Raw genomic sequence first — 20,364 nt, 5'->3', positions numbered from 1 at the left:
CTATGTCCTGGACTCGCGAGGGATGTTACTTAGCTCCTAAAATGGAAATCGGGCACATCACATTTGAGAAACTCCCCCTCTGAGGACCACTGTAGCCTTTCAATTGGATTAGCAGCATAATCCAAAGAGCTGCATGCATTTTGGAGATGGAATCAGTGTGTATGTAAAATGACAGTTCAATTTGTAGTCATATTTCACTTTGGTAAAAATAAAGTTCCGTGAAGGGCTCCGGATTTAGCTCAGTGGCGCCGTGCCTGCCTCACAAGCGCAAGGCCCTAAGTTCGATCCCCAGTACTGGGGAAAAAAAATAATAAAGTTCCATGAGAAGTTAGTAAAAAAAGTTTTATGCAGATACAGAATTTAAAATAAGCTCTCTGAAAACCAAGAGTAGGAAACACTTGGGACTGTCTGAAGATATAATCACCTGAAAAATGCATAAACACCTTGTCTCGGATAATTTTCATTGAATAACTCAGCTGATCTAAAGGAAAATGAGAAAACTGAGAGCACAGTCCGTCCACTTCACTTCAGGGAGTGGGCACTGGTCGGCAGTTGTAATTTTCCCCTTTGGTTTCCCAGATGCACTCTCCGTCATACCCCTCACCCACTGCTAGACCAAGGAATGGGAGTATAAGGTGAGAAGAAAATATAGTTGGATGTTCTCAAGGATCTGGGAAAGGAAATATTTCCACTTTCCGTCCAGTTGCAGGACATGTACCCCACACCCATGCACACCCCTGAACTTGGCTCCACTGGACCCAAGCGCTCAGATTAAAACTAAAGTTTCAATCTCAAAAAATATTTCCAAAAGAGAGACAGACAGGTGGATGCTAGTAAGGGACAGAAAAACTATTTTCAAATATGTAAGAGTTCTTTTTCCCAGGTAAATGCTAATGTTTGCTGAGGTGTGGAAGTGTAAGTGTGAAACTTAAAAAGGTAGTATCTCTCAGTAGAAGGAGAATTGTCTGAACCAAACAAATGCTGAAAAAGGCTTGAAAATTTACAGACTTCACCATTCCAGGGTCCTATCTGCCCTGGCCACCATCCAGCTGGGTGGCCTCAATTTGAGAAAGGCCTTTGGTGGTTATTGTGTCCACCCCTTTGGTGACACCGGGTACTGAACCCAGGGCCTGTGCTCTGGGCTACACCTCAAGCCCTTTTTCCATTTTTACTTTGAGACAGGGACACATTAAGTTTCCCAGGCTGGACTCACACATGATCCTCCTGCCTCAGCCTCCCCAGAATGCTGGGATTACAGCCATATGCTGCCACGCCTGATGGGCACTGTCCCTTGAATTGTGACCTTTATAAGTCCAATGAGAATGAAAAAGATAAGAATATGCAGGAACTTACCATCAGGAGGGAAATACTTACTAATGGGTAAGTCCTGTTTCAAGAACAATGAAATGGCCCGGGTTCTCTCCTTCCTGTCCAGTAAGGTGCTAATCTTGTTAAGATTGGGAGAAAACCATGCCTCGAGAGTTTCTTCCCAACTTCCCAGGCTAATGTCATAAGGCCCATATGGCAGCCTTCCTACAGGAGTGAAGGGTTCGCTGTAGTGTGGAATAAAATCCCTGGGCTCCCTTTGTCATGCTTACTCTGCACACCACACGACCTTTCAGCTCATCAGTATGTACAGGGGAGGCAAAGAGAAGACACATTCACGAGGGAAGCCTAGCCCAACACCCTCAGTTCGCTCAGTCCATTATTACCCTCACTCATCTTGGATACCATGCAAACCCAGGCTGATATTTGCAAGGCTGTGCATTACAGTGCCAGGCATTCGCTCCATCACAGTTTTCCGACCTAATCAAAGGGAAAAGAACAATCAGGTACGAGAGCCTAGTATTCGAAAGACTGAGTCATCTAATATCCCTAGTAACTGCGAAACTGAAAAAACAATGTGATAACCTGCCAGAGGATGATCTCCTCCTCCTCGGCGAAGGTTAGAGGGGCCATGGTGAGCACCAGCTCAGCGTGTGTGTCACAGGAGACGGGAGCTGCAGCACAGTGCCACGCCGCCATTCCGAGTGGTAGTGTGGTCCTTCGATCTGGTGGTCCTGGGGCTTGTGGTACAGCGCGAGAATGTAAATAATGCTTCTCTAGGGTGAGTGAAGTTTCTTTTGCTCTTGACCAAATCTCAAACAGAAAGTAATTATCTAGCAAGCCCAACTCTACGACAGCATCCTAAGTCTGGACCCTGTCATGGGTGCCCAAGGAAGTGGAAGAGAGCACTCAGGGTGAGAAAGGCTCTCACCCTGAGGGCAGCACGATGCCTGGGCAAGTACGGACCTCTATGGCAGGGGAGCTAGATTCTGAGTCCCAGGGCTGTTGAGTTTTTGCCAAGAATGAGTCCATTACACTGGACAGGTTCACCCTTTAAGGCTTCAGAGTGAAAGGGTTGAAGTTCATCTGTAAAGTAGTTCCAGCTTGGATTTTACAGTGCAGAAAATTCTGCACTGATTGCATGTGGAAATGTTTCCATAAACTTCGAAATGAGATTATGCACGTTTCTGTCATTGACCTTTGTTTTCTTTTCCTGGTACTGGAGACTGAACCCAGCATCTTTGCCCTGAGCTACATCCCTAGCCCTTTGTTCATATTGACACAGGCTCCCTTTCGGTCCCTAAGTTGCCCAGGCTGGGGCCACGCCCCCAACTCGGCTTTCCCAAGCCCTGGGAGTGCCCAGCTTCCTTTACCACTGTTTAAAAGCCGTATTTTCAGGTTGAAAGATTTCAAAAGTGAAAGCATATCAAGTAACAAACCCGAAATCTTCATCTTACAGATGAGGAAACCAGTGGCATATTCCGTTTGGTTTTTATGCCCTTTTTCTCTGCCTCACACAACATCTAGTTGCTTCATCAACCATCAGAAGTCGTCTGTGGTTTTATTAGGTTGATTCCATTAGAGCCTGTGTTTTTCAATTAGTGTATGCTGAGGTCTGTCTGAGGGTTAACACATGTCCTGAAATCAGTCTAACTCTGTCCAGGAAACCCAGGAATCCCTCCCCTGCATCATCACCTCAGGTACGGTTCCTTTGTGTTACCTGGACCTGAGGATTTTCTCTGCCCTCCTTCCCACAGACATCTGTGTGCATTTTTATTGAACTTTTCGCATTGCCCTTATTTTCACACAAAGTCAAGAAAGATGAGAAATCTAAGGCATATTGTGTTGAGTTTCCAGTGGCTTCTTGTCTAAAAGCTGGGTTTATGTACTGTACTAAGTGAAGTGAAATGTAATGTATGGTACTTTCTCTACAGTTGGCATGGAGAATAGCATGTTTGAAACTGCAAATTAAAAATGCTCTAATAATAGGAAAACTTACATGAAATTGACTTGCTCAAGCAAACAAATGGAGCAGGTATCTTTCACCTTTGCTAGATTATGATCACACTGCATTCTCAACGCGTTGTATCTTTAGATTTTTACTTTTGTGTGTACTGTGTTAAAACATTCATGATACATCTTTTACAGTGGTTAGTTTATTTGCTTTGGTTTTATTTTCTTTATAACCTGTTTTTCCTCTCCTGTCCACTTGATGATTTTTGAATTGTTTGTCTGTACATAGCTATAGACATAGATGCTACTGGCTTAGATGCAGAAGAAAATGATATTCCAGCAAACCACCGCTCCCCTAAACCCACTGCAAACAGTGTAACGTCACCCCACTCCAAAGAGAAAAGAATGCCCTTCTTTAAGAAGGTAACATGCACTTCCGGCTCCCGTTGTCCACCCGCTCAGCTGCACTGCGTCATATTTCTGGTCCTGTTGACTGTCTGTGTCCTTTGACAAGCCAATAACATGCATGCTCTGTTATTCTTTGTTTCTTTTCCATGCTGCTGTAGCTAAGCAGAAGCAGAAATCGGTAAGTTTACATTGACATAAGCTGTGTTTATCCTGCCACTGGCATCATTAGCATTAACTCCCAGTTTTACGAAATACAGTCATTTCTGTCCTAAGAAAAGAACCTATCAATTGAATCCATGCATTTCAAAGCAACTAAATTCAGTGAGCGACCTACTAAAACACCATTACAGTTCTTATCCTTTTTGATGGAATACTATCTACTGGGAAGGGACTTTGTTTAACATTCAAAGATTCCAACACCGATAATGCCATATAATGCACCTCAATTGTGCATGCTTATTCTGTCTTTCTTTTTTCCAGAAATTTAATTTATAATCAAGCATATTAAAACAGCTATTAGATTCTGATTTATGATATCCAGATACATAGCTTGTACTAAAAAAAAAAAAAAAAAGACTATTCAATTTTTAGTCAGTATTTAAACTTCTAATCCACTAGGTGCAAAATCTGCAGATGAGCAAGACCAGTGGAAAACTGCAGGCTTGTTTTGGCGGTTTACTGTGAGTTTTTCCTACTGTTGTATATGAATACTCTCCCGATGTTCTTGCCTTCTCCATCAGTCCGACCTCAGCATCTCACCTGTTGGACAATGGGGCTGGTGGCCAAGGGTAGAGCCTTTGTCATTGGCCAACCAGGATGCTGCACACTGACCCTTCTTGTCCCCTGACTGGAAACTGCAGGAAATCCCTGAGCTCTCTTTGCCCTACACGGTCTGTTTCCGCTTCACATGTTTTGTAGCTCCAAAGCATTATTTTTTAAAGAAACACCCTCCCCAGTTTTTCTCCATTTTTATTCCTTTCCTTTATGACTTTGCACAGCTACGATGCTGTCTCTTAGAGGCAGACTTTCTAATGCCTCCCAGTCTGGCACGCTGATGGGTATATTCTGACACACACATAAAACGTTGGGTCAACTCTCTGTCCCAAAGTGTGCACATCCTAAACTCTTCTCCCCTGCAAACAAGCACTTTTCTCCATTAGGGGAAATCTAAGGACTTCAATAAAGTGTCAGATACTGAATGCTAATCTTAAAAGTTTTGGTTTTTTTGTTTGTTTGTTCTTCAAACAAATAGCAGTTACTTTAAGAAGAAAAGTCCTCAGAACTCTAGGCAAAATTTAAAACACCTGGATTTTTGTGTTACCGCAGAAAGCCCCAAGTTAATGTTCATCCCCGACAGTGGGCCCGTCTGTCTGGCCCTGTCCCCTCTTTACTTTAGCTGAAGTTTACAGCTAAGTGATAAGCAGTGTGTCCACAGTTTAGAAAATCACCATTGCCAAGTCACTCCGGACTTGACAGAGCAGAAACATCCACTAAAACTGTGTTAATCAAATATTATTTGGAAGCTTGCTTACCCTTAAATTTCAAAACCTTTAGCAGGTCTGTTACAATTTTTCCACTAGATAATTCAAACAAAATAGTTATCAGGAAAGGGCAGATGAAAAATAATGTCATGATCCATAGGGCACAAATCACCAAATATTCCATCAAATAAGGTAATTTCTGTAGTTACCCTGATTAAGAATCTGACTGATTACCAGCATGGGTAACCCCTTGCTAGTTGACAGCCACAGGCAAAAGGAACTAAAGACCTATCAAATAACGGGCCACATAAGATTCAAAGACTGGAAATAAAATTTCCTGGTAGCTGTTACTACAATGCATGCAATTTATGTTCCTGACTATAATGGTGGAAAAGGTGTTCTTATACTGCATAGTTATAAGGACTTGGCTTCTAAATATTTTCAGTATGATCACAGGTGGTATAAAATGTAATAATTGAATAAATATGCTTATGATGCCTTCGGCACTGGTATCCATTCTTCTTACGTTGTTGATTACGTGGTAAACTTCAATGCAGAATTCAGAAAGAAGGGCCAGGGATTTAGCTCAGTGGTTCTGCCACCTGCCTCGCAAGTGGAAGGTCCCGAGTTCGATCCCTGGTACAAAAAAAAAAAAAAAAATTCCAGCTAGAATTCAGAAAGGAAAAACCACCTAAGTTTCAATAAGACTGTTTTCTGTGTTTTAGGTTGCTTTTAGAGTGGTGCTTGTGTGGTATTCGTGCTGTCTCTGTATTATGTTTGTCCTTTAATTTTTTTGTTCAAAAATGTACTCTCCCTTTATTGTGTTTAATAAAATTCACTTCGAGCACTAAGTAAAATTTTAAACAGTGAAATGTGACGGCACAGTTACGGTGTTATTTTTCTCCCCTTTGATCATATCATTTGCAACTGTTGGTGACATCTCAGACTGAAGCTTTTGAATTTGAACTGCTTTTTAAAATTCCTCCTATAAGCAACTTAAACGCTAATGAAGCCAGAAAGTTGGGAATAGGCAATTTTAAAAATAAAATGTCTTTCGAGGACAGGCTGATTAAAAAACATCCATTTATCACATTCCTTAAGTAGTTTAAAGGGTATTTTTTTTTTTGGTGCATGTGATTCTTAAAGTATTTCTGATATTCCTTAATGCAGAAAGAATTAGAGATTGTAAGAATAAGCAAATGATTTGCATATATCTGTCTAATGCCATTCCTGTCACTCTTCTGCATTTAAAATATTATTATTGAAATAGTTTTAATATAATCAAACAGATTAGGTATTGCCCAATTTGGGGGGAAAATTTTATCTGAAGCAAGTAAGCTAAAAAGTGGTAATGGTTTTATAAATAGCAACAAAATTCAGCTCCTCTCCCTGCTCCTCCAAAAAAGAAAGGAATTACTGGAGAAAGACATGAATTAGTTATGTAAGAGAAACACTACCTCAACTATTTTTGACAGCATATCAGATATGCAAGTCTATAACGAACCTTCTGCGGCCATGCAGGATGATTAACTGTTATACATTAAACACCTTTTCCTCTAAAAACATGCCCTCTTCATTTTCAGTTTTTAAATGCCAACATACAGAAACCAGAAATCAAAAAGCATTAATCACCAAAGCTCTGAACGGTGAACATGAACACTGGAATAAGCATGCAAACCAATGTAAACTCTCACAATAAAATACAATTCTCAGGTATTTGGTTGTGAGAGTCCCAGTGTTTTGAAACTAGGTTTCACGCAGGTAAGACAAACATCTAACATGCAGAGGTAATAGAATCTCTCTTCCTTCCATAATTAACCATGCCAGGGCTGAGCATCTCAACTCTCCAGAAAACCCACATGCGCCTGAGAAGCAGTATTAACCTCTGGTCAAGCCTAGAGCACCCATTCTGCACGAAGCATGTTTCCGTTTGTTTTACCAATTTGTTTTTGTTCCAAAGCAGCCCCTCCTGCTTTCAGCATTAACTTGGAAGGTAGTGTTTCTTGAGAAGACCAAGAAAACTACAAACCATTCAGTAACTTGAAAATAAATCCACAGTCCTTGATTGGGTTGGCTGGGCCTCATGTGACAGAGTTGAGAAAGGGCATCTTGTAGTATATGAGACAGCTCCAGTGCCCCTTGCCTGGGAAGTGTCTGACAGGGTCTCCTCTCTCTGCAGACAGAGCACACCCCTCCTTATGATGTGGTACCTTCCATGCGGCCTGTGGTCCTCGTGGGCCCCTCGCTGAAGGGGTACGAGGTGAGTAGCTGCTCTCTGCGGCAACTGTCACCCGCCTGCCACTCGTCACTCCTGAATTTATGGAGGTCGTGGCAGCAAAGCATGTTGGGTTTTCAAGCTGGGTACCCACTGCTTAGTGCTTTGGCTGTTGCTTAGAGATTTCTGCTTGTGACAGTTTGCTTGGCCCAGGAAGTAGTATCAAAAGGAAGAGTGGCTCGAAGCAACTGCAGTGTAATTCTTTGTCTCTACAACATTGTAAGCTCAAAGATTTTTGCTTTTTTAGTTGTCACTTCATTGGAACGCACATGAACATGTGGTAACTTCATGCGCTACTTTTTCCATGCACAAAGCTCGGTTTTTTAAGTGTCCTGAAAAGTGGTGAAATTGGTTTATCATAGTGTTTTATCGTCATCAGTAATATTTTAACATTATTGCTTGCTCAATTACAGGTCACAGATATGATGCAAAAAGCATTGTTCGATTTTTTAAAACACAGATTTGAAGGACGGTGAGTATCTCAGAATAATTTACACATTTTCTTCTGGGAGATGGCAGAACTCTGGGGACGGGCCTGGGATCTCGAGACAAAAATCACCCTCTGGCTTCTGTGTAGTAACAGGACTGGATTTGTGCGGTCTGATTCATTGACTATTTGTCACATTGGCTTTGCACACCCTCAGCCCTCGAGTCCTGCATCTGCGTCTGTCAGTTCAACATGGCCACAAACCCACCAGTACCACCCTCAACTCTCAGTCCACTGGCTGCTGCTTATTCCTGTCCAACACCATAACTAACCCTACATCCCTCTCCACACACTTTCCCACTCTTCCAAAGGACTTTGAGACCTTCTCCTCCTTAGTGCGTGCTCCGAGGCATTCTTCTGCCTCCCTCGTGTTGTTCGTCTGTCAGTTCAACATGGCCACAAACCCACCAGTACCACCCTCAACTCTCAGTCCACTGGCTGCTGCTTATTCCTGTCCAACACCATAACTAACCCTACATCCCTCTCCACACACTTTCCCACTCTTCCAAAGGACTTTGAGACCTTCTCCTCCTTAGTGCGTGCTCCGAGGCATTCTTCTGCCTCCCTCGTGTTGTTTGTAGCGGTGGCCCGACCCCCAAAGCGTCCCTGTCTTTACCCGCAGTCCCTATTCTAATGGAAATCGCATCGGCGAACCAAATGCAGCTCCTTTTCCTCACATCTGACTCTACGTTCCCCTCCAGCTCTCAACTGTGAGTTGCATATATTGTATTTGTTTTTGTTCACTCATGCCTACTCCGGTTCACTTGTACCCACGCTACTCCGTCAGAGCTAGTCAAGATCACCAGTGGCCTTCGCACTGCTAAATCCGGGGGTGATTTCTTGGTCTTTACCCTACTTTTCCATGAGCAGCAGATGACAAAATACGTTATTTACTTGGTTTCTGGAACCATGCTTTTCTAGCTTCTGCCCTTTGGCTTTTTCTCTCTTCCATCTACATTTACTCCTTTTCTATGAGATTTTTAAATACCATTCCTTTGCTGGTCTCTGCTTAAATTCCAGGCGTATACACCCAACTGTCTATTTAATATCACTCTAGATGTCTACTGAACTTCTCAGACTTAACCTCTAAACTTCCCCCAAGACGTCCCATGACCCCCATCTCCAATGACAGCGTCTTCATCCTTCAGTCCCCAAACTGCAGCCTCGGCTCAGTTTTCCCTGTCTTTTCTTACATCTTACATGCGAATGCTTTATCTTCAAAGCGTATCGACAACGTAACCACTTCTCATACCTCTTGGTTGTCCTTTGGTCTGAGACACTGTTTCCCTTTCCCTGGATCACTGCAGTAGCTCCTGCCTTGTCTCCTTGCTTTAGGATCTGCTGTCCAGTCGGCAGGCTGAAGGACTACTGAACGGTGAGCTGGAGGCCATCTCTCCTCTGTTCAGGACCATCCAGTGACCTTCTTCTCTGGTGCAAACCAAAGTACTTATGGTGGCCTGTGTGATCCTCGATGATCGGACTTCCCACATCCCCTTTGACTTTCCTGCTCTTAACTGCTCTCCCCCTTGCCTGTTCTGCTCTGGACACACTGACTTCGTTGATCCACGCGCGTTTCCGACAGCCAGGTCCATTTCCACACCAGGGCCTCTGCCCTGTGCAGTTTCCTCTGCTTGGAACACTTTCCCCTTAAGTATTCTCCTTGATAATATATGTTCTTGCACACACTCTCACTCTCACACGCACAATCTCTTTCTCCCACACACACACACCTCCTATCTTCCTAGTGCTTTTGATGCATTATATTTATTTTGTTTATTCCTCAGCAAGCAGAATATAAACACGAGGGCAGGGGTTTTCCTGTTCTGGGAACGGTGGTGGTCTCAGTGCTAGTGCACTTAGAGCAGTACCTGATGTGAATGGACAAGCACCGAATCGGTGTCTGCTGTGTACTCAGCACCAGAGACGTTCTGAGATGCCGAAGCTGCTGTCTCTTCCTAGGAAGAGCTTGTAGATAAACCATGAGGTGAAACTTGTAGCGGTACAATAGAAAGGCTGGTCACGAAGGTGGGGCCGTATCAGCTTTGCCAGGCCAGGGAGCTTGCACCTAACCCTCCGCCCACCTCCTCCACTTGCCTGAGTGGATCTTTGAGTATTCTTCATATGCCAGGCACCAGCAAGGGCTTTGGCTTCAGGAAGCTGACAGTCTCCTGAAAAGTGGCTCTGAATAAAATAAGCGATGGGTGGTGCAGTAAAGAATCAGGCAGCCCCTGAAGGTTCAGAGCCATGAGAGGGCCCAACATGAACCTCAGGATTTCAGCTCAGAGTAGATTATAGACTACCTGGGAACATGCAGGTCTAGTGTACAGTTCTGTATTTTGAACGAGATAAATCTGGTGCTTCTCTTCTCCACATGCATTTCTCTTGTCCTAACAATGTAAGTACAAGAAATAGTAACTGAGCTTCTGTGACCTTTTAGATACCTTAATGTCATATTATTTAGACCTAGATACTCCTACAATCATTTCTTATTTTGATTTTTGAAAGGGGCGACAAAGGTAGGGAAAGGAAACATATTGTTAGTTCTCCGGCATAAAACTGAAAAGGATAAAAAAAGAGAAAAACTGTGTTTCAAGGTACAGAAAAACTTACATTCAAGACCTAACCAAATGCTCCTAATCAGACTTTATTTTTCCATAACTTTATAAAACAGTTTTACTTTGTGCCAGGAAATACAGCCTTTGGCTTGGCCACGTATAAAAGACGTAGCTCTGGTCTGCCCGGGTTAGCTTTTGTTGCTGAACTCTGGCTCTGCCACTTGTCGCACACTGCAGTGGTCTGCACGACCATGCGTGTCTACAGCTTTTCACTAGAATGGACACTGTGCTGTGAATGAGTCAACCCACTGCCCTTTCCTAAATGTCAAAGATGGGAACAGGATGGAATTTCCTGCCTTGCTTCTTCTGTTTAAACCTGAGCATGTTTTAAATTTGGGAGACAGATTCCAGCCTGAGTGTATATCACGGACCATGTTATATAGTATCAGCCATCCAGATTGATTTCATTTAGGAAAAACATAAAACATCTGGATGTTTGCTCAAGCTACCTTTTCTGGCCAAAATAATTTCCATATGGCTGTACTAATAAACCTCCCTCGGCATGTTATGAGTAACAGAGTGGAAATTCAACATCCTAAGCCTGTGATAAACAATTAAAGGTCCTCAAAGAGAGTCCATAAGTAGAATTTCAAGATAGGAGAAAACTGAACCCGCCCCCCCTGCTCCCCCACCACCATGGAAAGACACCCAAAGTAACTATCATTAAATGTCTTTGTTTTTGCCAAGGCAAGATGGCGGCAGCGGGCAGGCAGGGGCTCATTAAGAGGCTCAGGTATGCAAGTGAGCCATTCTAAAAGAGAAACTCCATGTTTTTAAGTTTTTAAATTATATAATTTAAAGGAATTTTAAGCCCACAAGGGAGAAAATATAACAGGAAGTGGTGGCAATGAAAAGGAGACCACCAGATTCTTTTTCAGTTCTAAAACCCAGTTACGTTCATTTGTCAAGCCCTGGAGAGTTGTCAGAATCACTATTCACACTGTTGAAAAATGTAAATGTGTCAGGTCAGAGATGATAAATCATCATCATCTTTCTGTTGTATCTAATCAAATAGCCTGTTTAAAATTGGATCCAGCCTAACTGACTCATAACTTTACCTTTGCTGGAACAAATTGCTCCAAGCCTGCAACTCAAGGGAGACATTTATCTTCCCTGTTGTTTCTGAGGACTCAGCCCACAGTTAGCTGGATCCAAGGCAGAAATGGTATGATGGAAGGGCACGGCGGAGGAAAGGTGCTCAGCTCATGGCAGCCAGGCAGCAGGAGAGGGATGAGAACAACCCTTCTGGGGCAGGCCCCATCTCCCAGCTGCACATCCAGCTACTGAACTCATCGATAGATAAAACCACTGCTAAGTGAGCACCCCAGTCACCTCCCAGATACACTTTGGGTGGACATTTTTTTATCTAAATCCTAATACCAATGGTGTCAGGTAAACACAGCAATCTTCAGACTCACTTTGTGGGACAGTGACAGGTGAATTAATGAGAAAATCACGAATAGGAGAGCTACCTACTGGGGTAAATCCCCTCTTCTTCCCTGACTTGCTGTAGGGATATGCACACCTTTGCTGGAATCTTCTGTGAAGGAACCTTACTGAAAATCAATAATCCTAGGAAACATTACATCATTTTGTTTTCGGGTGTAGGAAATTTACTTAGATGTGAGAAACCCTCTCCAAAACCGGGGGATTTCTATCTCCTCTGGTGCATATCAGAATCCCTGGAAGCACGTGGAAAACAAAAACAAAAAAATTCAAGGCCCTTATCCCACCCTTAATCGAATCTCTAGGGTAGGATGTGGGCACCTGTCACTTTCACAGGTTACAAGGTGACTCTGATACACCGTGAAGGTTGAGATCCACTACTGTAAACTAAATTGTTTGAGAATTCTGTTAAGATTTTCAGGGTCTCCCTAGAATTCCAACTCTTGGTAATTCCCGAAACATAACTTCAGGAGTTGAAATAATGGCCTGTCTCATGCAGCCTGTAAAGCTAAAGCTATAGTCAGGTCAGAAACCCGGCTGGCCAATCACCTAGGTTGGGTCCCACCACAGAACAGCTGCCTTCTCATGAGGCTCCTAACTGGATCTGTTCGTCAGCAGTGCTCGCACCCCCCCCTCCCCAGTTGTCGTGAAAAAACACACTTTCCACTGCTTGGAACCTTCAAAGCTTGATGTCCGTGTGGCTTGCTTCTTCCTCCTCTTCGGGTCTCTGATTAATGTCACCTTATCCAAGAGGTCATCTCCAAACAAAACCATACCGGCCCAGCATTCCCTCCCCCTCCTCACTACCCCACATTATTTACTGGCAGTTATGATACTGGATACCTGTCTATCCTCTGCCCTCCCCCATAAAATTTTTATTCCAAAAAGCACTTTTTCGGTGGGGGGGGGATTTTAGTGACAGTGTCTCGCTATGGAGTTGAGACTGACCTGGAACTATGTAGCTCAGGCTGGTCTCGAACTCACAGCGAACCTCCTGCCTCAGCCTTCGGAGCGCTGGGATTACAGGCATGCGCCACCACACCTGGCTTTTTATTTATTTACTTATTTATTTTTAAGATTAAAGTCTTGCTATGCTGCCCGGACTGGGCTTAAACTCCTGAGTCTAAATGCTCCCCCAACTTCAGCCTGCCAAGTAGGGGGAGTTCAGTTCACAGTAGCACCCTGAGCCATGACTAGCATGTAGCGGGCACTCCACAAATATGCATCAAGGAATGACTGCCCTGGAGGAAAAATGTGTGCTGAGAACAAGGGGAATCCTATGGCACTGCCCTCCCGTACCACACTGACTAAAGCAAGCAAAGCATTTGAAAATAATCGCCGAGTGCTGGATGCTCTAGCCTGTGTTCTGTTGTGTGATGAAACTTTTTTAAACTGATGGGTTTAGTGTTTTCCCTGGTTGTTGCTGTTGTGTGTGTGTGTGGTACTAGGGATCACACTGTAGTACGGAGCTGTATCTCAAGCCGTGGTTGTTGTGTTTTAAATGCTGAAGCAAGTTTTCATCCAAGTGAAAAAGCTTAAAGACCAAAAGATGTATTTATTTTACAAACTGCAGTCCCATTCAGTGATAAAAGAAATGAACTACTGGCATACACAACATGTGGATGAATGTGGTATCCACCAAGCATTGGGAAGTCTGACTTGAGAGAGTGCGTACAAAAAATTCCATTTACAGGATCTTCTAGGAAATGGAATAGAAGGCAAAACCATAAGGACAACAGCTCCACAGTTGCCAGGGATGAGGTGACATGGAGGACGGGTTACAAAGGGGCAGCACAGGGAACTGGGAGGGTCCTGGAGAAACTTTGTATCATCAATGCAGGGAGGGAGCGAGCTCTCGGAATACACACAAAACTATATGCCACAAAGTAAATTGTATAACACATAGTACTTGTTTCTCAGAAACCAGTAGATCCCTTTCCACACCTTTTATCAAATGCCACGTTCTCCAGACAGCAGTTGCTTTCACGGTTAGTTATATCTCCTGGTATTTACTTCTCGACTCTGAAGTCCATAATCTACTATTGGAGTCTTCGGTGTTAGGTCTTAGATATTGACTTCATAGGAAGTCAGTATAGAGGACGTGGAGTTATCCCTTCATCTTCCTCTCTCTCCCATGCATACCTACCTGTCTCAGCCTCCAAACTGCCAACACTTGAGAGATTACAGGACAGGCGCATTTGAATATACTATGAAGATTTACACAGCTACAGAAGCATTCATGACACAAACAGAAAATTAAATATAAAAAAATCATTTTTCATGGAAATTGTAAGAAACACCCAGCACTCAGGAGACTGAGGCAGGAGGATTGCTGTGAGTTTGAGACCAGCCTGGGCTACATAATGAGTTCCAGGTCAGTCTCAACCACATAGTGAGACCCTGTCTCAAAAAAACCAAACAAAAACAAAAACAAAAACAAAGAAAAACAAAAAAAAAAACATAAGAAACACCTAAGGAAAAAAGTGATTATAGTAAATGACATGGCTTATTTGAGTATTTACAAGGTTTTAATGTCAAAAGTGCTATCTGCCAAAAGTATGACTTCTCTTCTTGAATTTTTCTCCGGGAGTACTTCACCTTGCTCCAATCAGGATCCCTTTGTGTGCTAGGTGAATTCTAGGACATCTCCCAACTTTAACCTTGCAGATTCCTTTCACACTCTTTTGGGTTGAAGGTCTTCTTTTCTAGATCCTTTGTTGTGTGTCAAGGAGAGTCAAAATCCTCTAATAATTTCCCTAAAAGAGTACATAAAATCTATAGAGACCTCCAATCTCTTAAAAGGTCTTTAATCCATCTTCCTATTTACCTGATGGATGGTTTAAATAAGGGATTCTGATGGGAAGTTTTCCCTCAGCATTTTGAAGGCGTTTTGCTCCATTATCTTCTGGTTCCTGTTCTTGCTGTTAAGAAACACAGAGCTTTTTAATTCTTGACCTCCGTGTGGACCTATTTTCCTCTGGAAGCTTTTAGTTTTTTCCACTATGTCCCCAGTGTTAGTAAACTTACAATACATCTTGGTGTAAATCTTTGAAAATTATGCTTAATGCCTTCAATTTGAAAAATAAGACCCTTAATTATGCAATTTTCTGTTGTTTATATTATTCTCAGTCATCCCTCTCCCCATGATTGTTTTTTGGACCTCCTGGCTAATTTTTTCATTTGCTTAGCTTTCTTCTCTATTTCCATCTCTTTGCCTTTGTTTACTCTTTTGGAGAGGTCCTTAACTTTTTTTTTTTAATTGAGTTTATTGGTACATTTAGGGATACAGTACAGTTACATTCATTGTTGGGATCATGTACCTTTACATGGCAAGTCTTGATTCTCATTTTTTTCCCCTTACCTCTGCCCTCCCTTCACCCCCTCCTCCCCTCCCCATCTACAAACACTTTATTTTCATCTTTTCATTCTCTCACATTTTTTTCTTTTCCCTTTTTGTTCTTCCCCTACGTATCACACCTTCCCTACACCTTTAGCTCCTTTCCTCCCATTTCTAAATGTCAGTAATCTTATTAGAATCTTATGCATTGTTGCAGAATATTCACACCAGGGAAACTATTTGGTATTTACACATGTGGGACTTATTTATTTCACTTAGGAGTATATCTTCAATATGTATCCATTTTCCTATGAATGAATCTATTCTCTCGCTCTTTATGGCTGAGTAATATTCCATTTTATAGAAAAACCACAACTTCTTTATCCAGTTTCCAACGGATGGGCAAATAGGTTGTTTCCAAGATTTAGCTATTACAAACTGTGCCGCTATAAACATGGGTGCACATACTTCTCTGTGATATGATTCTTTTAGTTCTCTTGGAAAGATACCCAACAGAGGGATGGCTGGGTCAAATGGAACCTCCAGTCCAAGCTCTTTGAGGTATCTCCATATTGATTTCCATAGTGGTTGCACTAGTCTGCACTCCCACCAACAATGGAGGAGGGTTCCTTTCTCCCCACAACCCCGCCAACATTTGTTATTGTGTGATTTCTTGATAGCAGCCATTCTTTGTGGGGTGAGGTGGAATCTCAGTGTTGTTTTCATCTGCATCTCTCGAATGACCAGTGATGTGGAACATTTTTTCATATATTTTCTTGCTGCTTTCACTTCTTTGTATGAGAAATGTCTGTTCATTTCGGATGCCCATTTTTGGATCGGGTCTTTATATTTGGGGGGACTGATTGTTTTGAGTTCTTTATATATCCTTGATAATAGTCCTTTGTCTGAGGTACAGCTGGTAAAAATTTTTTCCCACATTGTAGATTGTCTCTTAGTTCTGCTAATGGTTTCTTTTGAAGTACAGAAGCTTTTTAGTAAGATGAGATCCCAGTTGTTGATTCTTTCTGCTAGTTCCCGTGCTACTGAGGATTTGTTCATAAAGTCTTTTCCTATACCAATGTCTTCCAGAGTTCTGCCTAACTTACCTTCCAGCAAGTTTAATGTTTCTGTTTTAATATTTAGATCTTTAATCCATTTGGATTTTAATTTAGTGCATGGCGAAAGATAAGGGTCTAATTTTAATCTGTGGCAGGTTGACATCCAGTTTTTCCAACACCATTTATTAAAGAGGCTATCTTTCCTCCACTGAGGATGGTGAGCTCCTTTGTCAAAGATGAGGTAGCTGAGTACATCTGCATTTGTTTTTGTGTCTTCCAGTCTGTTCGAGAGGTCCTTAACTTTATCATTCAAGTCTTTTGAATTTTGACTTCTCATTTCTAATTTCCAAAAGTTTTATGATTTTAAATATAAATTCCAGTTTTAGAGATATAATCATACCTCCCTTGTAAGTGGTTTTACTAAGATGCCCAGTGAAGACTGTGATGCTTCTATGAGAAAGGGACATTGAGTAATCAATTGAAAGGACATAGCTGGAAATTGATCTGGAGCTTCCCTGACAGTCCTGCTGGAGAATTTACATAGACAACCTCCAATATACATTCTCTGGGTCTGTACTTGTAAAGACCCAGAGAACTGGCTCAGAGAAGAAGTCAGAGAAACTGACTTTGGCGGTCAGTTTCCCCAAGAGAATCCTTTCTGACCCCTTTAGGATAGAAATGTCTAAGCCTTGCTACCAAAAATCCAAGATGGGTAAGGACTGGCAACTTAACAATGGGAATTGTTTTTTCTCTCCATCTGGTATTTGCTATTTGCAGCCTGCCTAGTGTTCCCTGGTCGGAGACCTGTTTTTCTGCCCTTAGATAATAAATCTATGGTCTTTATCAGACAAAGAATTATCACCTGGCTGCTAGATGCTCTGGAGGGGTCTTGCTTAAAGCAGGCTTTGAAAGCAAGACTCTTGTTTCTAGTACCTTCAGCATCCTCTTCAGATTCTGAGGCTTCAGTTTTATTCCACAGCTTTTCCTGTGAACTTGAGTATTCAGCATTCTCTAGTATAAGGCATTTATTATTCCCAGTTTCCACATTGTCATTCTATTTTAACAAGAAGCCAACTCATGGTCTCTCACGATACCCTGAATGTTCTTTTCATGTCAGTATAATCTTTAATCACTTACTAATTTATCTTCCTTATTCCTCCTATCTGGCAGAATTTTAGCTCTGAGGGAAGACTGTCTGCCTCTTTCTTTCCCATACCCATCATAGCATTGAACTATGGTGTTAGGGGATGGTATGTATATAAACATGTGTGACAATGAGTCTGGGTTCAAGTCTTAACTCCATTATGTAGTAAAATATAATCCTGGATAAATAATTACCTGCGGCTCATTTCCCTCATCAGTAAAAGTAGATTACCCTCTCTCTTACCTATTTGGGGATCTAATCAAATGATTCAAAGTGCTCAGTACATAACTGGCACCTGTTAAGAAACCAGTAAATGCTAAGGCTGGTGTAGGATAAACAAAATTCAATTAAGTATCCTAACAGATGGCTTGAAAACATGGCGAGGGGTGCGTATTTATGTCCGGGCATGTGCTTTTGTCCTTTCATTAATCACCAGGGGGTCTTCTGTTCCTTCTTCTCTGCAACAGGATATCCATCACGAGGGTCACCGCAGACATCTCCCTTGCCAAACGCTCAGTATTAAACAATCCCAGTAAGCACGCCATAATAGAAAGGTCGAACACAAGGTCGAGCTTAGGTAAGTCTGTGCCACACTGGCGACTCTCTGCCTACTTAAACATTCCTCTCCTAAAGAGGACACTGAGCTCTAACTGGCAATTCCATGGGCCCCAGAGCACAGGAAAAGCAGGCATCTTGTCAGTAGCTGGTGCCAGCTAGTCTCGAAGACCTAATGGTATGGAAGGATTTGTTGCAATGGTTTCAAGTTCAGAATTCCATGTGCCATCAGCCTTGATGCTCTGGTTGGAGTTTTCTTTCACTGATGTGAGATGGATACCTGAATTACATCAATTATGAAGTCATGTTCAGTAAATCCTCAGTCTCTTGAGTTTTTGCCTCACAGGAAAGACATGGACAAAAACTTTGTGACAGATAAGCTAGCCAGTGTCTTGAGTCCTGAAGAAGTAGCAGGCCAAGGAGTACAGAGCAAGCTAAAGAGGAGGGTATAATTTTATAACAGGAAGGCCTCTCTGAGGAAGTAACATTTTAGCAGAATGACCTAGGTTACAGTGCCAGCAACACTTTTCTCAACAAGGAACCTTTTTCGCTTACATCTTTCCCCCCAGTTACCTGTAGATTATGTGGAAGAAAGTCACACAAATTTAAACAAGTTTATTAGTTAACACACTATTTTATACTTATAGTGTTATATACCTATAGTCCAAACGAGGTCAAGTATATACTTCAAGAGTCTCTTAAATCTTAAGTTTTTCAGAAGTCTTTTTTTCCTTATTTTTGCTCAAAGAACTGGGTCACTTATTCTGTACGTTACTATTAACAGTCCAAATTTTGCTAAGTGCATTGCACTGGTGCAGTTTATATTATTCCCTTTCTTATGAACTGGTAAATTCAGAAGCTTGATCAAATTTCAAGACCATCACGGGTGATATGGAACCAAATGTTATTTTAAAGGTATCTCTACATGCTTGGGTCCCTGTTTTCTTAAGTACGTCAAGGAAAATAAAAGGACTCTGGTCATAGCAGATTGTGAGGTTAACAATTAGTGACTTGCCTTTTCTAGAATATACTCGGTGAAACGATCTTCAGGAAACTTTTGGCATGAATACCAGTGCGTAAGAAGAGTTAAAGGTATTCCCAGGTTCTGACGTGCTGACCAGAAGTCTCAGCGAACTGACCACAAGCTCCACGTCATTCTGTACAGATCGATTATGTTGCTTAGTGAAACAGCTTCTGGATGTTATTAAACCTTTTAAATTTCGTTCATATTTGCTACATTTCAAGTGCAAAGTAGCCACACGTGGCAAACAGCAACCACAGAGAATATTCAATTGGATAGTACCAATTAGAATCTTGTGACAAGATCACACAGCGGCAGATAAACTGAATACAATTTTCCTGGAGTGCAAGTAGCTTTTTAAATGTTTGGTAATAGGTTTCCTGTAAATTTTATAGCTTGGATTTCTATAGTGTTGTTTCTATTACACAGCTGTCCTTTTAAAACGTGTTAGTACAGGACTACTCCCTTGTTGGCAGAAAATATGAGAAGTGTTTTCAGACAAGTTTTTAATATTCAGACAAGTTTTTAATAGGCATCCTTCATGTCTCTCCTGATTTACATTGTGCTATGTCTTGATTAAAAGTGTATCTCGACAGAATAGTAATGGATACAAACACAGACAAGCTCATTCAGTGAAAAGTGAGCTGGAAATGGTTGCTAGAGGAAAGTGGTGAGAAACATGACAAATACACCTGAAATTTTTAATAACATTTTTATGAAATCCATAGAATCAAAGTTTTATAACATGAAAAATTAGTCAGCAGAGACAGTATACTGGCAGCAAAGTTTAGGGCTGGCTAAATCAATTCTTTAGTTTCTAAGAGCGAACAACTGGCCCTTTCTAAAGGATACCTTCTGTCAAGTGTATGCCTATAAATAGTAATATAATGACACTTCCTGTTGAAGAGCAATAGTGCATCACTTTACTTAATTCTAAATAAACTCTGCTTAACTTTTTACAGCGGAAGTTCAGAGTGAAATTGAAAGGATCTTTGAACTTGCAAGAACACTGCAATTGGTAGTCCTAGATGCAGATACTATTAATCACCCAGCCCAACTGAGTAAAACCTCTCTGGCCCCTATAATAGTCTATGTGAAGATTTCTTCTCCTAAGGTAAGTAAGGTTGCTACTGTTTGCTCCATATAGTCAGACATTACTAAAATGTGTTTTATGTTCTGTTTTCCAATTATAATGGGCTATGCCTTAAAATGGACATGTACAGAGTTTGAAGAAATGCATCAGTCAATATATATATAT

At 41.8% G+C, this 20,364-nt stretch overlaps 1 protein-coding gene across 3 annotated transcripts in view; it reads left to right on the top strand.

The window, feature by feature from the left end:
• Window positions 1–20,364, top strand: part of Cacnb2 (calcium voltage-gated channel auxiliary subunit beta 2) — a 150,583-nt gene that overhangs the window by 126,068 nt on the left and 4,151 nt on the right. For 2 of the 3 annotated variants that reach the window (XM_010608546.3, XM_010608545.3), the window contains exons 6-10: window positions 3,569–3,702; window positions 7,348–7,428; window positions 7,857–7,915; window positions 17,998–18,107; window positions 20,069–20,220. In XM_010608546.3, coding sequence (XP_010606848.1) covers window positions 3,569–3,702; window positions 7,348–7,428; window positions 7,857–7,915; window positions 17,998–18,107; window positions 20,069–20,220 — 536 coding nt within the window. Of the gene's footprint in view, window positions 1–3,568; window positions 3,703–3,845; window positions 3,866–7,347; window positions 7,429–7,856; window positions 7,916–17,997; window positions 18,108–20,068; window positions 20,221–20,364 lie in introns of all 3 variants that reach the window. The other variant, XM_010608547.3, reaches the window with a different exon arrangement.

Source organism: Fukomys damarensis, unplaced genomic scaffold (genome assembly GCF_012274545.1).
Source record: "Fukomys damarensis isolate Sample0158 unplaced genomic scaffold, DMR_v1.0_HiC HiC_scaffold_37, whole genome shotgun sequence".
Lineage (NCBI taxonomy): Eukaryota > Metazoa > Chordata > Mammalia > Rodentia > Bathyergidae > Fukomys > Fukomys damarensis.
Note: the sequence above shows the minus strand (reverse complement) of the source record. Positions and strands in the feature narration are given on the sequence as shown.